The 15,153-nt window shown below is 37.8% G+C and overlaps 1 protein-coding gene across 1 annotated transcript in view; it reads left to right on the forward strand.

Moving 5' to 3' along the window:
• WFS1 (wolframin ER transmembrane glycoprotein) overlaps nt 1–13,611 on the forward strand; it is a 37,246-nt gene extending 23,635 nt beyond the window's left edge. Inside the window, exons 4-8 of the mRNA XM_084285468.1 lie at nt 1,315–1,459; nt 2,265–2,435; nt 3,064–3,144; nt 9,131–9,276; nt 10,969–13,611. Of these exons, the coding sequence (XP_084141594.1) occupies nt 1,315–1,459; nt 2,265–2,435; nt 3,064–3,144; nt 9,131–9,276; nt 10,969–12,777 (2,352 nt within the window). The 3' untranslated portion in view covers nt 12,778–13,611. The remainder of the gene's footprint in view (nt 1–1,314; nt 1,460–2,264; nt 2,436–3,063; nt 3,145–9,130; nt 9,277–10,968) is intronic.
• Nucleotides 13,612–15,153: the final 1,542 nt, after the last annotated feature.

Below are 15,153 nucleotides of genomic sequence, written 5' to 3' on the forward strand. Positions count from 1 at the left end.
CTTCTTGGTCTGCCACTATATCTGTGCAGTGCTTGTTGAACTCTGGCATGAATTCATAAAAAGTGTTAAGTTCTGTCTTTTGTATTTCTTAATATTGGGTAGCTTTGCTGCGTATACTATGGGTTTAATCATTCTGAGGTCTACCCAATAACTATCTAAGTAGAAGCTGTTTGAGCACCCAATTAGGTGTTGGAATCCAGTTGCGAGGTTGGAGACCTAACCTTTAATAGTTAAGAAAATAATAATTTGATGAGATCAGTGTGTTCTATCTGTATGTAACAACTCTATATTATTAATCTTTCAAAGGTATTTCTTTAGTCACCTTTATTGGTAATATCAAAAGCAAAGTTTCAGATAAACTGTCAGTTATTTTTTTGTTTTGCTTTGTTTTTGCAGCAGATACTACGGTGGGTTTGTGGAGCTGTACTCTATTTTCAGTTACATTCTTGGTGTAATTAATACAGGACCTTAGAGAGAGGAGTGCAGCAAACTAAGCAAAAACATTTCCCAGATACTCTGTACATGCAAATAAAATGTCCAGAAGTTTTGTCTATTCTCTGCCACTTAACACTTGTCTTGGGGTATGATAAGCAGAAGTGTTTCATGCTACTGCTTGAGTGTGTTTATGTTACCATATATTTCAGTTTTATAGAAGGAATGAAGGTGGTGTAAGACAGTGATACAGGCAATTCTTCCGTAATTTCTGTGGCCCGAAATGGTAGGGATTTTACAGGCTATATCACTTAAGTTGCCTAATGCTTAAGAAATGTTAGTTTTATTCTATTCGCTAATTAATCACAAGTTTGCTTTGACCTTCAGTGGCTAAACTGCTATAAGTCAGGCATTTCCTTCCTGAGACTTCCTTCCATCCATCTCAAGGCCCTCTGCCAATTTACTTCATCTGAATTTCTGAATGTTACTGGCACCAGTAATTACACTTAATTATTGTATATTTTAAATAAGATTAACAACATGGTCTGACCATTTTTATAGGAAGAAAGCCATCCAAGAAAAGACTGCTGCTAATACGATGTGTGATACCAGGAGCTTCACCTGATCCTTCTAGATTCCCAAAGACCAGTGGCGACTAATTCATTGACCTAGTCAAATGTACTGTGATTCCTTCTTACTTCCACTTCTGGAAAGTGATCTTTCTCTAAAGAATATCAACTTACAGCTATGTTCTTTAGTGCTTAGAGCAAATGTTTTGACCTTTTGTTCAAAGAGAATTTATTCTAGCAGAGGGAGGAGGGAGACAGAGGCTAGAGTGTATTTCAGGTTAACCGAAGGAATTCTGTTTGCTGCTTGTTGTAGGTGGGAAAACACTTCTTGAGATTAGCAGAAGAGGAGGATGAAGAACTTAACAATTGTAGTGCGGTTGACTGGTTCATCCTTGCTGCTAAGCAAGGTCGAAGAGAGGCTGTCAAGTTATTACGTAGATGCCTAGCAGACAGAAGAGGTATGGGTTCTCTGAGACCTTTTTGCTTGCACTTTCTCCTTTGTCTGAAATAATGCTCTCTACATTTCAATACTGAAAAGAGGGGGGTTAAAATATATTGGGAATGTTCATGGCAAAATTATGTGAGTAGTTCCTGACAGCACATTCAAATAGGTAATTTTAAATGCTTTTATGGGGAGAGATTTTTTTATATTAATTGTTTTCTTGAATTCCTTCATGGGATTCATGCTCAGCCTTCCTCTCCCCACCTTTCATTGAATCTTCTTTCCTTGACCGTGAAGGTCACATGCAACCATACACCACCTACACGTCTGCTGTTGTTTCATTCTTTTGCCCCTTTCCAACCTCTCTCCTAATTGGACTTTTTCACTGTCTTCTCCCACTTCAAGATTCACACCTTCCTTCATGCTGCTTCCCACGCTTGGAATGGGGCTCCTCTTGTCTGCCAACTATCTGAACTCTTATTTAAAAAATAAATAAATGAAATTCTTTCTGCTTTTAACGTCAACCGTAGATATCTGCACCATCTTTTGACTGATCTGTTGTGCTTCAAAAATTGAAAAAGACAAAAGAATAATGCATGTCATGTACAGTTTTTGAAGTACAGTTGATACTTAAGTAATGTAATATGATTTTGATAAGCAATGGGCTCAGAAGTGCACTTGAGTAACTTACTTAAGGGGTCAAGAAGTGAATGAAATTTCAAAAGTTTCAGACTAAACCCAGAAAAATAAATTGTGGGCAAATCTGTCATTTCAGCATGAGTGTGGGATAATAGTATCTAAAGTATTTTTCTTTTCTTGAGGCATCACTTCTGAGAATGAGCAAGAAGTGAAAAAATTATCATCAGAGACTGACTTGGAGAGAGCTGTGAGAAAAGCTGCCTTAGTCATGTATTGGAAATTAAATCCAAAAAAGAAGAAGCAATTAGCAGTTTCTGAACTACTGGAAAATGTTGGGCAAGTTGACAATGAAGGTTTGTTTCTGGTATTGATGAAATATAAGCTTCCAGGCTAGAAACCTAAAGAGCTTTATTTCTGCCTCATGCCTGATTTATAAATGTATGATTTAGTTGAGAAAAAGTAACTGTCCTAATGACTGTCTATTTTAATATTTTAATAAATGTATTCTCTGGACCAGTAAAGTTATTTCCTAAAGGCTTGCCAACTCTTGTTGTAGGTTGTGATTTGGTTAAGCCCTTACACAAATGACAAAATATTAAAGGTATCTTCATTCTCAGCACTTGCTGTCGTTGGAAGATAGATGTTTTATGATGTTGCTGTGTTTAACTTTTTTCTTTAACAATCAACCTTATATTTTGCCAGATATTTCAATTTGCAAATTTAGTATTTAAGACATCTGTCTCATTCTGCCATTCTGACAATATATGTTACCTGTCAATGATCTTCCCTTTTTTCAGTATAGCAATAATGATATAAAAAGCTATATAGCCACTTTCTGTGTGTGTATATATACGTTTGTCTTGTGTTAAGTTTGACAAAATACTATTATACAGATATTACGGCTTTAATAACCTTCTAGTTTTTGTTTGACTACTTTAATTGACTGCTTTGACTTTCCGTGAACATCTGTTATTGAACCAGGTGGTGAGAAGCAACCCGGCCCAGTCCCAAAGTCAGTGCAGAAGCAGAGAAGGATGCTGGAGCGATTAGTGAGCAGTGAATGTGAGTGCATGGTGCTTCTTTCAATCTTTGACTGTAGTTTAGTTTCTGTTTAGTTTTGCTAAACAATTCTGTGCTGCCAGAGTAAGGCTGTATAGCAAGTTTGGGTTGCTATAAACTGATGGCGTCTATTCATTATGTGTGCAAGGTAAATGTAACTGATCTGCATGTGAAGTTGTAGAAGATGTTACCATTCTCATCAACTTGTCAGTGATTAGTATGCTAAAAGGTGTTTGCATGTAACTTGTCATCTTTATGTTCTTCCTATTTGAGCACTTAAAAGGCTATTCAATGCTAAATAAATAAATTGCACTTTCAGTATTTTTTTACTTATGAATTGCAGTAAGCTTTCTGATTACAATAAGGGAATGAATTATGCAATCTTTAAATGTGGACCGATCCCTCATTCTATTTGCCTTGTTTCTGTTTGCCTTTCCCTCATAAATAATGTTTGTGTTTTTGTATCTGTTAAAGAATTTATATAAGAAAGATGTACCGAGATACTCCTTTCGTAACTTAAATAGAGAGGAACAACTCAGTTCATGTAGTGGGGAGAACTAAACCACTCAGTGCACATGATTCAGGTCCGTGGAGTCAAATCTGAGTTTTGTAGGGTTGGGAGGGCTGGACTTGAAATAAAGTTCTCTCTAGCCCCACATACCTAAGAAATGCAGCCATGCTCCTGGGCCCTCAGGAGGAAAGTCAAATCATTAGTGGTCCTACTGCATATTTTCTGCAGTCTCGTTTGCACTTGTTGGATGAGGAAGGAACCCCTGGATGTAAAACTCACTCTCTCCAATGAGTGGGAATGCAACTGAGAGTTCTGTTGTTTGTCATAATAGCACAGAAAACAGAATGAACAGACCTGAAAACTTACAAGTCTGATCCCAGTCATGAATACCCTAAAAGATACGGGTGACTGGTTGGGCGTATAACAGGTTCTTAACATTGGGATTATTTATAGGTGGTGTAGTAGAAAAGGTCAGAAGAAGAATCCCATCAGAAGCTAATGAAAAAGAGCTTTAGATAGATTCACTTGCAATACAAGAGTAGACGTGCAATATGGAAAAAAAAAAAAAAAAAAAAAAAAAAAAAGGAAAATCAAAACCTCATTAAAAGAACGGGAAAGACTGTCTCCACTTTGCCCAAAGTATTAAAATGCGTAGCAGAAAATTGAGGACTGGCAAAAGTGGCAAATAAAATTAAGGATGCATGAAGTTCAACAAGGCCAAGTGCCGGGTCCTGCACCTGGGGCGCAATAACCCCAAGCAGAGCTACAGACTGGGAGAGGAATGGTTGGAGAGCTGCCAGGCAGAGAAGGACCTGGGAGTGATGGTGGATAGTCAGCTGAATATGAGCCAGCAGTGTGCTCAGGTGGCCAAGAAGGCCAACGGCATCCTGGCTTGTATCAGGAACAGCGTGACCAGCAGGGCGAGGGAGGTGATCGTCCCCCTGTACTCAGCTCTGGTGAGGCCGCACCTCGAGTACTGTGTTCAGTTTTGGGCCCCTCGCTACAAGAAGGACATCGAGGTGCTTGAGCGGGTGCAGAGAAGGGCGACGAAGCTGGTGAGGGGCCTGGAGAACAAGTCCTACGAGGAGCGGCTGAGGGAGCTGGGCTTGTTCAGCCTGGAGAAGAGGAGGCTCAGGGGTGACCTTATCGCTCTCTATAGGTACCTCAAGGGAGGCTGTAGCGAGGTGGGGGTTGGCCTGTTCTCCCACGTGCCTGGTGACAGGACGAGGGGGAATGGGCTTAAGTTGAGCCAGGGGAGTTTTAGGTTAGATGTTAGGAAGAACTTCTTCACTGAAAGGGTTGTTAGACATTGGAACAGGCTGCCCAGGGAAGTGGTGGAGTCACCATCCCTGGAAGTCTTCAAAAGACGTTTAGATGTAGAGCTTAGGGATATGGTTTAGTGGAGGGCTGTTAGCGTTAGGTTGGAGGTTGGACTCGATGACCTTGAGGTCTCTTCCAACCTAGAAATTCTGTGATTCTGTGATATGCGTTCAATATGAATGTTTTGTGGTTTTCAGTTCTAAAGGAGATAAGTTTTCTATGGATTTCATGAAAAAAATAGATGATTGTGGTTATGATCTTCCTCTAGGGCATTACCAATGGTGTCAAAGGAGATTGGACTTTGTGGAGCATTGCTCTGGCTTACTCTAAATTTCTGTGCTAATAGTATGCTTGTGCTGCTAATACTTAGATGCGTTGATTACTTTTATAACTGGGGAAAAAAAAAAGGAAAACAGGTTAAAATTAAAGAAGGCTTTAAATTAAGAAAATGGTTTGCAAACAGTACAGCATATGTACTTTTCAAAGTATGTTATCTAGCAAGGTTTAATTAATCACATGTCGTGAAAATCTCATTTTTCTTGAAATGCATTAGTTTATACAAAATCTGGATCAATTATTGAAAAACTGTTAAATGTTCCACATCATAGTACTGTATAATATATCTGTAGCTTAGAATACACACAGCTAAGGTGTCATATGTGGATTGGTGAGCCAAACCTGGGTTTTGTGCATTTAAACCTCTTGAAAGATTAAATTTACATATCAACAGCTCAGTTTGGCCTTTACCTTCAAGGATTGTGTTCATTACACAGGTGAGTTCAGAGTCAAGTTATACAACTGGCACTCCAAAGAAGAACAAAGTATTTCAGATTTGTTAATTCTAATAGAAATAAAAGTGGAGGAGAGACACATGGCTGTGTATATAAGTGAGGGAGTCATGATAGGGAGACATAGTATTTTGAAGACCAAACTTTTAGTCCTGTCAAAATTTCTGTGAGAGTAGGCCAGATGTTCCTATAACTAATTTGCCACTTTTGGAAAGCTCAAAATAGGATAAGGATAAAATTGCTGTGTTTCACTGGTCATCGTATTGTAAAACAGATGTATGTGAGTTCATTGGAGTTACATCTCACAGGTGTTCACTGGATGACACTGGTGCTCTTTCCATTCCTTAGCTGAAACAACACGTGCTGATAGAGCATGAGTGCAAAGCGAGTCACTTGTTCTCAATTCTTCAGTAATTCAAAGTTTTAGAAAAGGAACTAGCTTCCCCCCATCCCCCCCTCCCCTCTTTTTTTAAGGCTTAAATGGCACATAAAATAACAGGAGAGTAAATGAACCTACACGTAAGCGTAGGCAGAAATTGATGTGCATATTTTTCTTTTCCTATGGCGGATGGGGGAGGCAGGGAAATTTGTCATAACCAAATTGAAGAAAAAAAAAATCTATGAATAATAAAGTAGAATCTACAACATACGCTTTTTATATCAATTTGAGAGACACTTGGGTGACAAAATACTAATAACATTTAAAAACGAAAAGTTTTCATCAAACACTTAAAGTAGGAGTTAAGCTGTTACCTTCTCCTCTAGAGAGCTTTTATCTTTTCATGGATGAGCAAGACAGCTGTTACTATCCTGCATTTACTTCTCTGATCCACAGAGTTTCTGCATTTCTCTTGCCAACAGGAAATTTTTCCTTCAGTTTTAATATATTGCCAATGCTTGGAAGATAATGTTTAAACCAGTAGCATGTTCCCAGATACCTGATCTGGGGTATCCTTAATGAAGGCATAAATAGAATATTAAAGCTGATGTTTGTCAACGGACAGTCGTTGCATGCTTGAGAATATACATGCCATTACACTTTGCAGGGCATCTATACACAGTAAATTAATAACTCTCCCTCCCAGGAACCATGATCTTGTAGGAGTGCCTTTAAGGAACTTTTGTGAGGTTCTAGCTTGCTTATTGCACACCAGAAACTTGCACACCAGGTCTTACTTCTATATATCTTGTCCAAAGACAACAGTAAATGTAGATGGCCTGTTTGGTATTGGGCCTGACCTGGAGCCCACCAAGGACAAGTGAGGAGCCTCCCTGATCTGTGTGTGCCAGTGGTGTGGCCCTACAGCTGGTGAAAGAAAAGAATAGCTAGCAGAAAACTAAAGTGCTTCTTGGGAGGCATACCATGTTGTATTTTTCAGGGCATACAGGCTCATACAATGGAAAAATAAAAAAATAAAAATAAAATAATAGGAGAAGAAAACATCCAAGTTGTGAGACTGAAGGAAAAGATAAATTGTACGTTGCCATTTTTCCATTGAACTCCTTTAACACACCTCTTCCTGTAGCAGGTATCTTGACACAAGTGTTTTTTGTTCTGTATCTACAGGTTTTTATAAAATATTTGTATCTTTTTAATATTAAGTGGCTTCCATAAATTCTGTCTTTGTAAAAGTTGAAGAAAAATAGGCGCAAACCCACTAATCCTCTGGTGTTAAACTTAGTGAATCAATTCAGTTTTCTGTCTCTTTAAAGTCTTAAACTAGTATTAAGCAGGCCAGCTTTCGTATCTTTTTATCAGCTGACTAGCTAAACTGACTGCGTAGGAGGTGTGTTACAGATCTTTGTCATTCAAAAGTCTTTCATATCTACAGCAGTGTCATTTGCATTAGTGTATGGAAAAAGTTGCTGTTAATTAGCCTACTTTACAAACAACATCAAGCTTGTCTACCATAGAAACTGGCTAATCCATGCTAATTCAAGGCACTGGCTATGAAAAGAGTTTGAAGCAGTGTATAAGTCATCTTGCAGCATCCCTGCAGATCTCTGAAGTAATCTCTTGCTTCCCTTCTACTCACAGGTAATCTCCACATTACTCACATTTCCAGAGCCTGTGGCCATCAGTGTTTGTGTCCTTGTGCTCCTGATATTGCACAACAGTGTCACTTGCTCCCTGACCTTCCCCTTGTCATGAGAGCTCAGGGAACACCAGTGTAATGATGTTACAGAACTTGATCATTTTAAATTGATGTGTTTGTTACAGATCACTATTTCAGTTTCCTCGATTACTATCTCAGTTTCCTTCTGTACTTCGAGAGAAAGCATCTTACACTTTAGCCTACTTTGTTCTGAAACTCTTGAGATATTTGTCTGAGGGCCTCTAGCAAAAGCCTTCATTGTGTTGTGTGCTGCAGCGTGTTGGCACTGAATTGCAACCGTATTAACAAGTTGGTGACAAAATGTTAGTGGAAAAGATGCATCATACCAGTAAATAAATCATGCTTCATATTCAGATACTGTACAAATAGGCAGTGATAGAACTTTGTCTCTGTGTACAACAGAGCGAAGTGTATTTTGTGGCTGGGTATTTTAAATCATAGTTAATATAGTTTGAGGGAGGACTATGAGCAGACAAAGCATATTAAATTAATACACTAAAGTAACTTGTAGACCTGTAGTTATAAGTAATTGGACACTTCCCATGATTACATCTGTCTAAGGTATGAAATTGTGATAAATGTCTGTTAAACACCTAATCAGAAGTCAATTTTCAGTCAGTAGTGTACAGATAAATCATTACTGTTGCTGTACAATTATTTCTTTTCAAAGTGATGTTAAAGATTTCTCTCAAAGTTCTTGGAGCTATGATAACTTGTGATTAAAACTGTGTAGCCTAATCCAGCAGTCTGTTTTTCCTTGGAATACTTGCAGAAAAGCTACAGTCACTCTCTTTTCCTACTTATAAGTAAAATAAAATTACCTGCTGGTCTGACAAGATTTAGAGTAGTCATTTATTGCTGGCAAAAGCAGCTGGTTGTTTTCAGCACAGATCTTGGAGCAAGTTGCTAGGGAAGCCTGTGTTATCAGTAGTTCAGTTTTTGAAGCTCAGAGTAGATCTTTAATAACAGGGAATAGATCTTTAATAACAGGGAAGAAAATATCAGGCTCCCCAGGGATGTAGTCACGACACCAAGTCTGTTGGAGTTTAAGAAGTGTTTGGACTGTGCTCTTAGTCATATGGTCTGAATTTTTGGGTAGACCTGTGTGATGCCAGGAGTTGGACTCAACGATCCTTGTGGGTCCCTTCCAACTTGGGATATTCTATGATTTTAAAATAAATATTCCAATGCATATAATCAGGATAGTGTTGTAGGGATACTACTTATCTAAAGATCTGTATTTTGTCTCTTAGCTAAAAAATTCATTGCTCTGGATGACTTTGTGGAGATTACCAAGAAATATGCAAAGGGAATCATCCCATCTAACCTGATTATGCAGGAAGAGGAAGATGATGAACTGGCAGGGAAGACTCCTGAAGAGTTACCCCTGCGACTGAAGGTAAAAAGACAATAATGAACAGGTTATTTTGAAGAACTCTTAACCTGCACGTTTCAGACAGAGGTGATTTACAGTCAACTCTCAAAGCTGATGTTAAGTCTCAGTAGAACAGTATGAGAATTCTTGTTACAATTTGGTTTTAAACTTTACTTCACATATGTGTTTACAGTTTCATATATACAAGCCATATATTTAAGAGAAAGGAATAATGGTTTTCCTTGCAAGGGGACAATCTGACTTCATTAGATCTCAAAGAGGATTCAAATGGCCCTATCATAACAGCCACATTTTTATTACACTTACTTTTATATACTTCATATCTTTCTTACATAAACAGGAACAAGAAGGTGGGAAAAAATATCCATAACCTTAAGTATAAAAAGGTTGGATTATGAAGGAATTCAAGAATGATGAAACTTAGTGTCAGTGGCTTTCTATACTGAGAATTCTCCAAGTGTAGTGAAAGGAGAAGGGAAAATTAAGGAGCATGCATTCAATACCAGTGTAAATTTCAAGTGAGGAAGCGGGATTTTGGCTACTGACTTGAGTTTGTTGTCATTGTTGTCGTTTCGTTGTCCATTATAATATGGTAGGGTTTTCTGACTTCTTATGTTTTTATGTTTGTTTTTTAAAAAGGGGGTGGTGGGAGTCTGTTTTCCAATATTTTGAATAACTGTTATTCTGAAATACGTGCATTTATAAAGAACAACATGGATACTTTTGCTAATAAACAGTCTTATGCCAAAGTCATTGTGTTTGTTACCCCATTTCATCACAATGCATATAGATCTTCACTGAAGCGTTCTTGGACTTCCCACTGCTGTAAATAATATAAAAGCATAAGTTCTGGGACAACATTAAAAATTGGCTTTTTACGGGGGAGGGTTTGCTTGCAGTATCTAATGTGTAGATGGTAATATTTCAATAATTGTTTGGAAAAAAATAATCCTGTAACTTTTTGTAGCTCAGAGATTGTGTGTGGTTGGCAGAGGATTTGATCCAGCATTTCTTCTGTTGTCATATGACTGAATTGGGAAATGCCATAAGATAGATAGAATTTTAAGACCATTTACAGTTACTCTTATGAGGTTAAAAGAATAGCTGTAATTACTACATACAAATACACACGTGCATATAAATATAAAGGTATTCCTGCTGTTTACAAAACAGATTATGACAGCTGCGTCCATAGGTACTTGGGAAGGATTTTTTTCTTAAAGATAAACCACAGCTGTAAAGACTTTGTGTAAGTCCTTTTCATTAGAATGTATAACATAATCCCTGGAGAACAGTGGTAGAGTTAAATGCTTTAAAGCTACGGTACTCACACCTCAAGTAATTATTTAAGATTAACTACATGGCTGCAGTTCTGTATTATCTTCAGTAAGAAGTTAGCAGAGCGGAGTATTTGACAAGGAAGCCATTTAATTATGTGTCAAAGGTAATGAAATTCATCTTTCCTGAAATCAAAATAGCCTCTGTGCTTCACCTGACTGAATTAATCAAAACAGATCTAATAATATCAGACAAAGTAATCTCAGTTTATTGGCAACATTCTTTTCAAATAAATATCTTTTCATGTCAACTAAGGTTAGATAATTTACTGCTACTGCTTCAGCTATGATCATCTGTGATATACAGATACAAACCTGCTCATAAATAAAATGCTTCTCTCTCTCTCTCTCTTTCCAGGTTGTAAAATACCCACTTCATGCCATTATGGAAATTAAAGAATATCTGATAGATATGGCATCAAAGGCAGGAATGCACTGGTTGTCTACTATTATTCCAACACACCATATCAATGCTCTCATCTTCTTCTTCATCATTAGTAATCTGACAATTGATTTTTTTGCCTTCATTATTCCATTAGTCATATTCTATTTGTCCTTCATTTCTATGGTTATTTGCACACTGAAAGTTTTTCAGGACAGTAAGGCCTGGGAAAACTTCCGCACTTTGACTGACTTACTCCTTCGTTTTGAACCAAACCTAGATGTTGAGCAAGCTGAAGTGAACTTTGGATGGAATCACTTAGAGCCATACATATATTTTTTACTCTCTGTATTCTTTGTAATTTTTTCCTTCCCTATAGCAAGCAAAGACTGTATACCATGCTCAGAGTTAGCTACCATCTCCGTTTTCTTCACAGTGACAAGTTACATGAGTTTAAGCACATGTGCAGAACCTTACACACGAAGAGCATTAATGACCGAGATAGCAACTGGTTGCTTATCCCTATTGCAGGTATTACCTGGGAATTTTGGTTTCTTGAAATTCTTAGGTAAAACTTTCTTCACTGTTCCTGTAGCCCATTTCTTTGTGATAAATGTAAGTATCCCATGCCTTTTGTTCTTGTATTTGTTTTATCTTTTCTTTAGAATGGCACAACTACGGAATTTTAAAGGCACCTACTGCTACCTGGTCCCATATCTAGTCTGCTTTATGTGGTGTGAACTCTCTGTAGTCATTCTGCAGGAGTCCTCTGGCATTGGGCTCATTCGTGCATCAATTGGTTATTTTCTGTTTCTCTTTGCACTCCCAGTGCTAGGCGTAGGCATTGCACTGATGTGTCTTGTCCATTTCATTAAGTGGTTTGTGTCCCTGGAGCTCGTGAAAATCGTAGTGACTCTAGTTTTGTGTGCTGTTCCTCTGCTCTTCCGATGGTGGACGAAAGTCAACTTCTCTGTAGTTGAAATGGTTAAATCCCTTACTCGAAGCTCAATTGTGAAACTCATTTTGGTGTGGATTACAGCTGTAGTGTTGTTTTGTTGGTTCTACGTGTATCGGTCAGAGGGAATGAAAGTTTACAACTCCACGTTGACATGGAATCAGTATGCTTTCCTCTGTGGACCCCGATCGTGGAAGGAGACTAACATGGCACGCACTCAGATTTTATGTAGTCATCTGGAAGGACACAGAGTGACGTGGACTGGGCGGTTCAAATATGTGCGTGTTACAGAAATTGACAATAGTGCAGAATCTGCAATAAATATGCTTCCACTTTTTATTGGTGATTGGATGAGATGCTTGTATGGTGAAACATACCCTCTCTGTGACCCCAAAAATGTCACTATGGAGGAGGAAGAATTGTGTCGTCTCAAGTATTTGACGAAGCATAACTGCCACATGAAAATGTTTGATCGGTACAAATTTGAAATAACTGTGGGTATGCCTTTCAGCAGCAAAAACGGAACCAAGTCAGTAGAGGAAGATGACATAACCAAAGATATTGTGCTGAAAGCAAGCAATGAGTTTAAGAAAGTGTTGTTGAATTTGAGGCAGGGAAGTATAATTGAATTCAGCACAATTCTGGAAGGTCGTCTTGGCAGTAAATGGCCTGTCTTTGAACTGAAAGCAATCACTTGCTTGAATTGCATGTCTAAACTCCTACCTGCAGGGAGGCATGTGAAAATAGAGCATGACTGGAGGAGCACAGTGCATAAAGCCATTAAATTTGCTTTTGATTTTTTCTTCTTCCCATTCCTGTCAGCTGCATAATGAGGTCATATTGGTTCAGTGGTATCTTCAATGTACGGTGCATTTATACTACCAAAGGTTTGGCTTAAAAAGAAAAATAAATAAATAAATAAATAAAACAGAACACCCTGCTGTAGCAATGCTCAAAATGTATGTTAATGTAGAGCATTGGTTGAGTTTTGTAAGTGTATACACTGTATCCTGACTTTAAAACCCTATATGACTGAAGTGATATTATACTAGTTTAATATTGTAAATGAATGCAGGGGATTGCTGCTGACTAATTGCATGGAGACTATTTTGTCCAAAATGAACATGCTGTTTGCCTGTGGTACGACACTAGATGTATTTACTTGCTCGATGTTAAAAGCACTTTACTGTTTAAATATTCACAACATGCCCATATGTATTTTCACAGGCATGAGTTAGAGTAGGTAGCTGACAACAGCTTATGTTGCATTTATTGCTTGTATTTATTTGGTGTATTCTAGAAAAAGGTGATCATATAATCAGTACCTGGTGGTGTTATCTATGTACAGAACTCATTGTTTCACTATTTGTCCAGAAGATAATGATTTTAAGGTTTTTTGAAAGGTACACTATTTCACACCCCAGCAAGGCTGTAAAAAAAAGAAAAGGAAAAAAAAAGCTCTCAAGCTTTTATTTTGCTTTAAATATTCTGTACAAAACACAGTATTTGTTCTAATTGGTTATGATCACTACATGTATGACACTAAGGTATAATCCATGCTGGCATGTGAATGTCAAACACCAGATAATAAGATTGTGATGGTACAGACAAGCCAAAGCAACTGAAAACAGTATGTAAAAGTCTACAGTGGAAACTGAAAAGAACGTCTGTTTAATGATTTGTATTGTGCAAATAAATACAAAAGATAAACTTGAATTAAATGAGTAGAACATTTGTTCATTATGCTTTGACACTTTGAGCAGTTGTTCATGTTGCACTGATAATCGTGTTTTCCAATGAAAGCTGTTTGTTTAGCTTTCATTTTCTTGTATGAGATACCTGAAGTTGTACTTCACATTATTTCAATCTAGCAGTAAAACGTGAGTACATCAGGCCAATTTTTTATAGCTATGAAATCTTAAATATACTCCGTGCCTTTGCTTTCATTGTGACTTACTACATTCTGAACCATTGGATGTGTGTGCGTATCACATGCATCATGCTATTTCCCCTACCGCTTTCACTGATCCTGCATTCATATTGTTTTTGCCTTGGCATACCAGTCATCAGTTTGGGGTGTATGGGAGAAGCACAGTCAGTGAAAATAGATAGAGAAGGGGAAACCTGGATAAAATGAGGCATTTGGTTGTGCTCCAACCATCAACACCATCTTGAACATCGCACTTTGGGCTGCAGCAGGGAAGAATCCAAAGGCTCCTCCAAACCTGCTTGCTGCCAGATTCCCAGGCAATTAGCTGAGCCTGATGTTGCAGACCTGGTCATGTCTGAGCCTATCAGAAAATCTGTGAAGTAGAATTATGTTTTCAGGATACTTTTAATTTTGAAAACTATAAACCATCTCTTTTTTTACCTGGGGAAAATAAATAGTATAAGGTTGCAGATAAATGCAAATTTTGACGTAGGTTGGCTTATTTCCAGCCAAAAGGAGACCATGTAAGCTAAATTTTTTCTTTTCTCCTTCTTTGTTTCTAGAAAATCTGTAGGTTCCTTTCGAATATCTAAATGTTCTTCCTTGTTCTGAAACTTAGGTTCTAAAGATGCATTTTTTCCTTAGATACATATAATTTTGAAACTTCTATTCACATGTTTGTCAGGAGGAAAAAAAAAAAAAGCAGTCTTGGTATTCATAACTAGCATTAATTTTTTAAAAAAGCTTTTACTCCTTGCATAAAGATGTCAATTTACAAACGTCAGTGCATTGTGAAGAAACTACATGTCACAAAAAGGGAAAATTTGACTGAAGTCAGATGGAAAGGATTGCAAGACAAAAGCATTAAGCCAAGTACCTCTGTTCCCATATATAACATTGTTATGAGGTTTAACTCCACCAACTTTGCAAATTCGAGTTTACCATTTTCTCAGGAAATTATTAGGTGATACTGGCATGTAATTGTTGTAAGGGAATAATAACTCATCTGCTCAGAGTAGTGGCAGATTAGATGATGGGTTAAAGTTGTCTAAAGCTGCTATCTGCACACAACTCCTCTAATCTTTGCATGCTTCAGTCCAGGGCAAACAGCCAAGTTGGACTTTGAATCCTATTGAGAACAGGGAGCTGAGAAGCGCCCCTCTAGTGCTTTCAGTGCATGTGTCAACTTCCACACTGTAAAGAGGAAAGAAAACAATCCTGACCAGCTCACTGTAGGAACCATAACAGCAAAAAGCCTCTGGCACAAGAGTACACC

This window comes from Netta rufina (assembly GCF_964035555.1).
Source record: "Netta rufina genome assembly, chromosome: 4".
In the NCBI taxonomy this organism is placed as follows: Eukaryota; Metazoa; Chordata; class Aves; order Anseriformes; family Anatidae; genus Netta; species Netta rufina.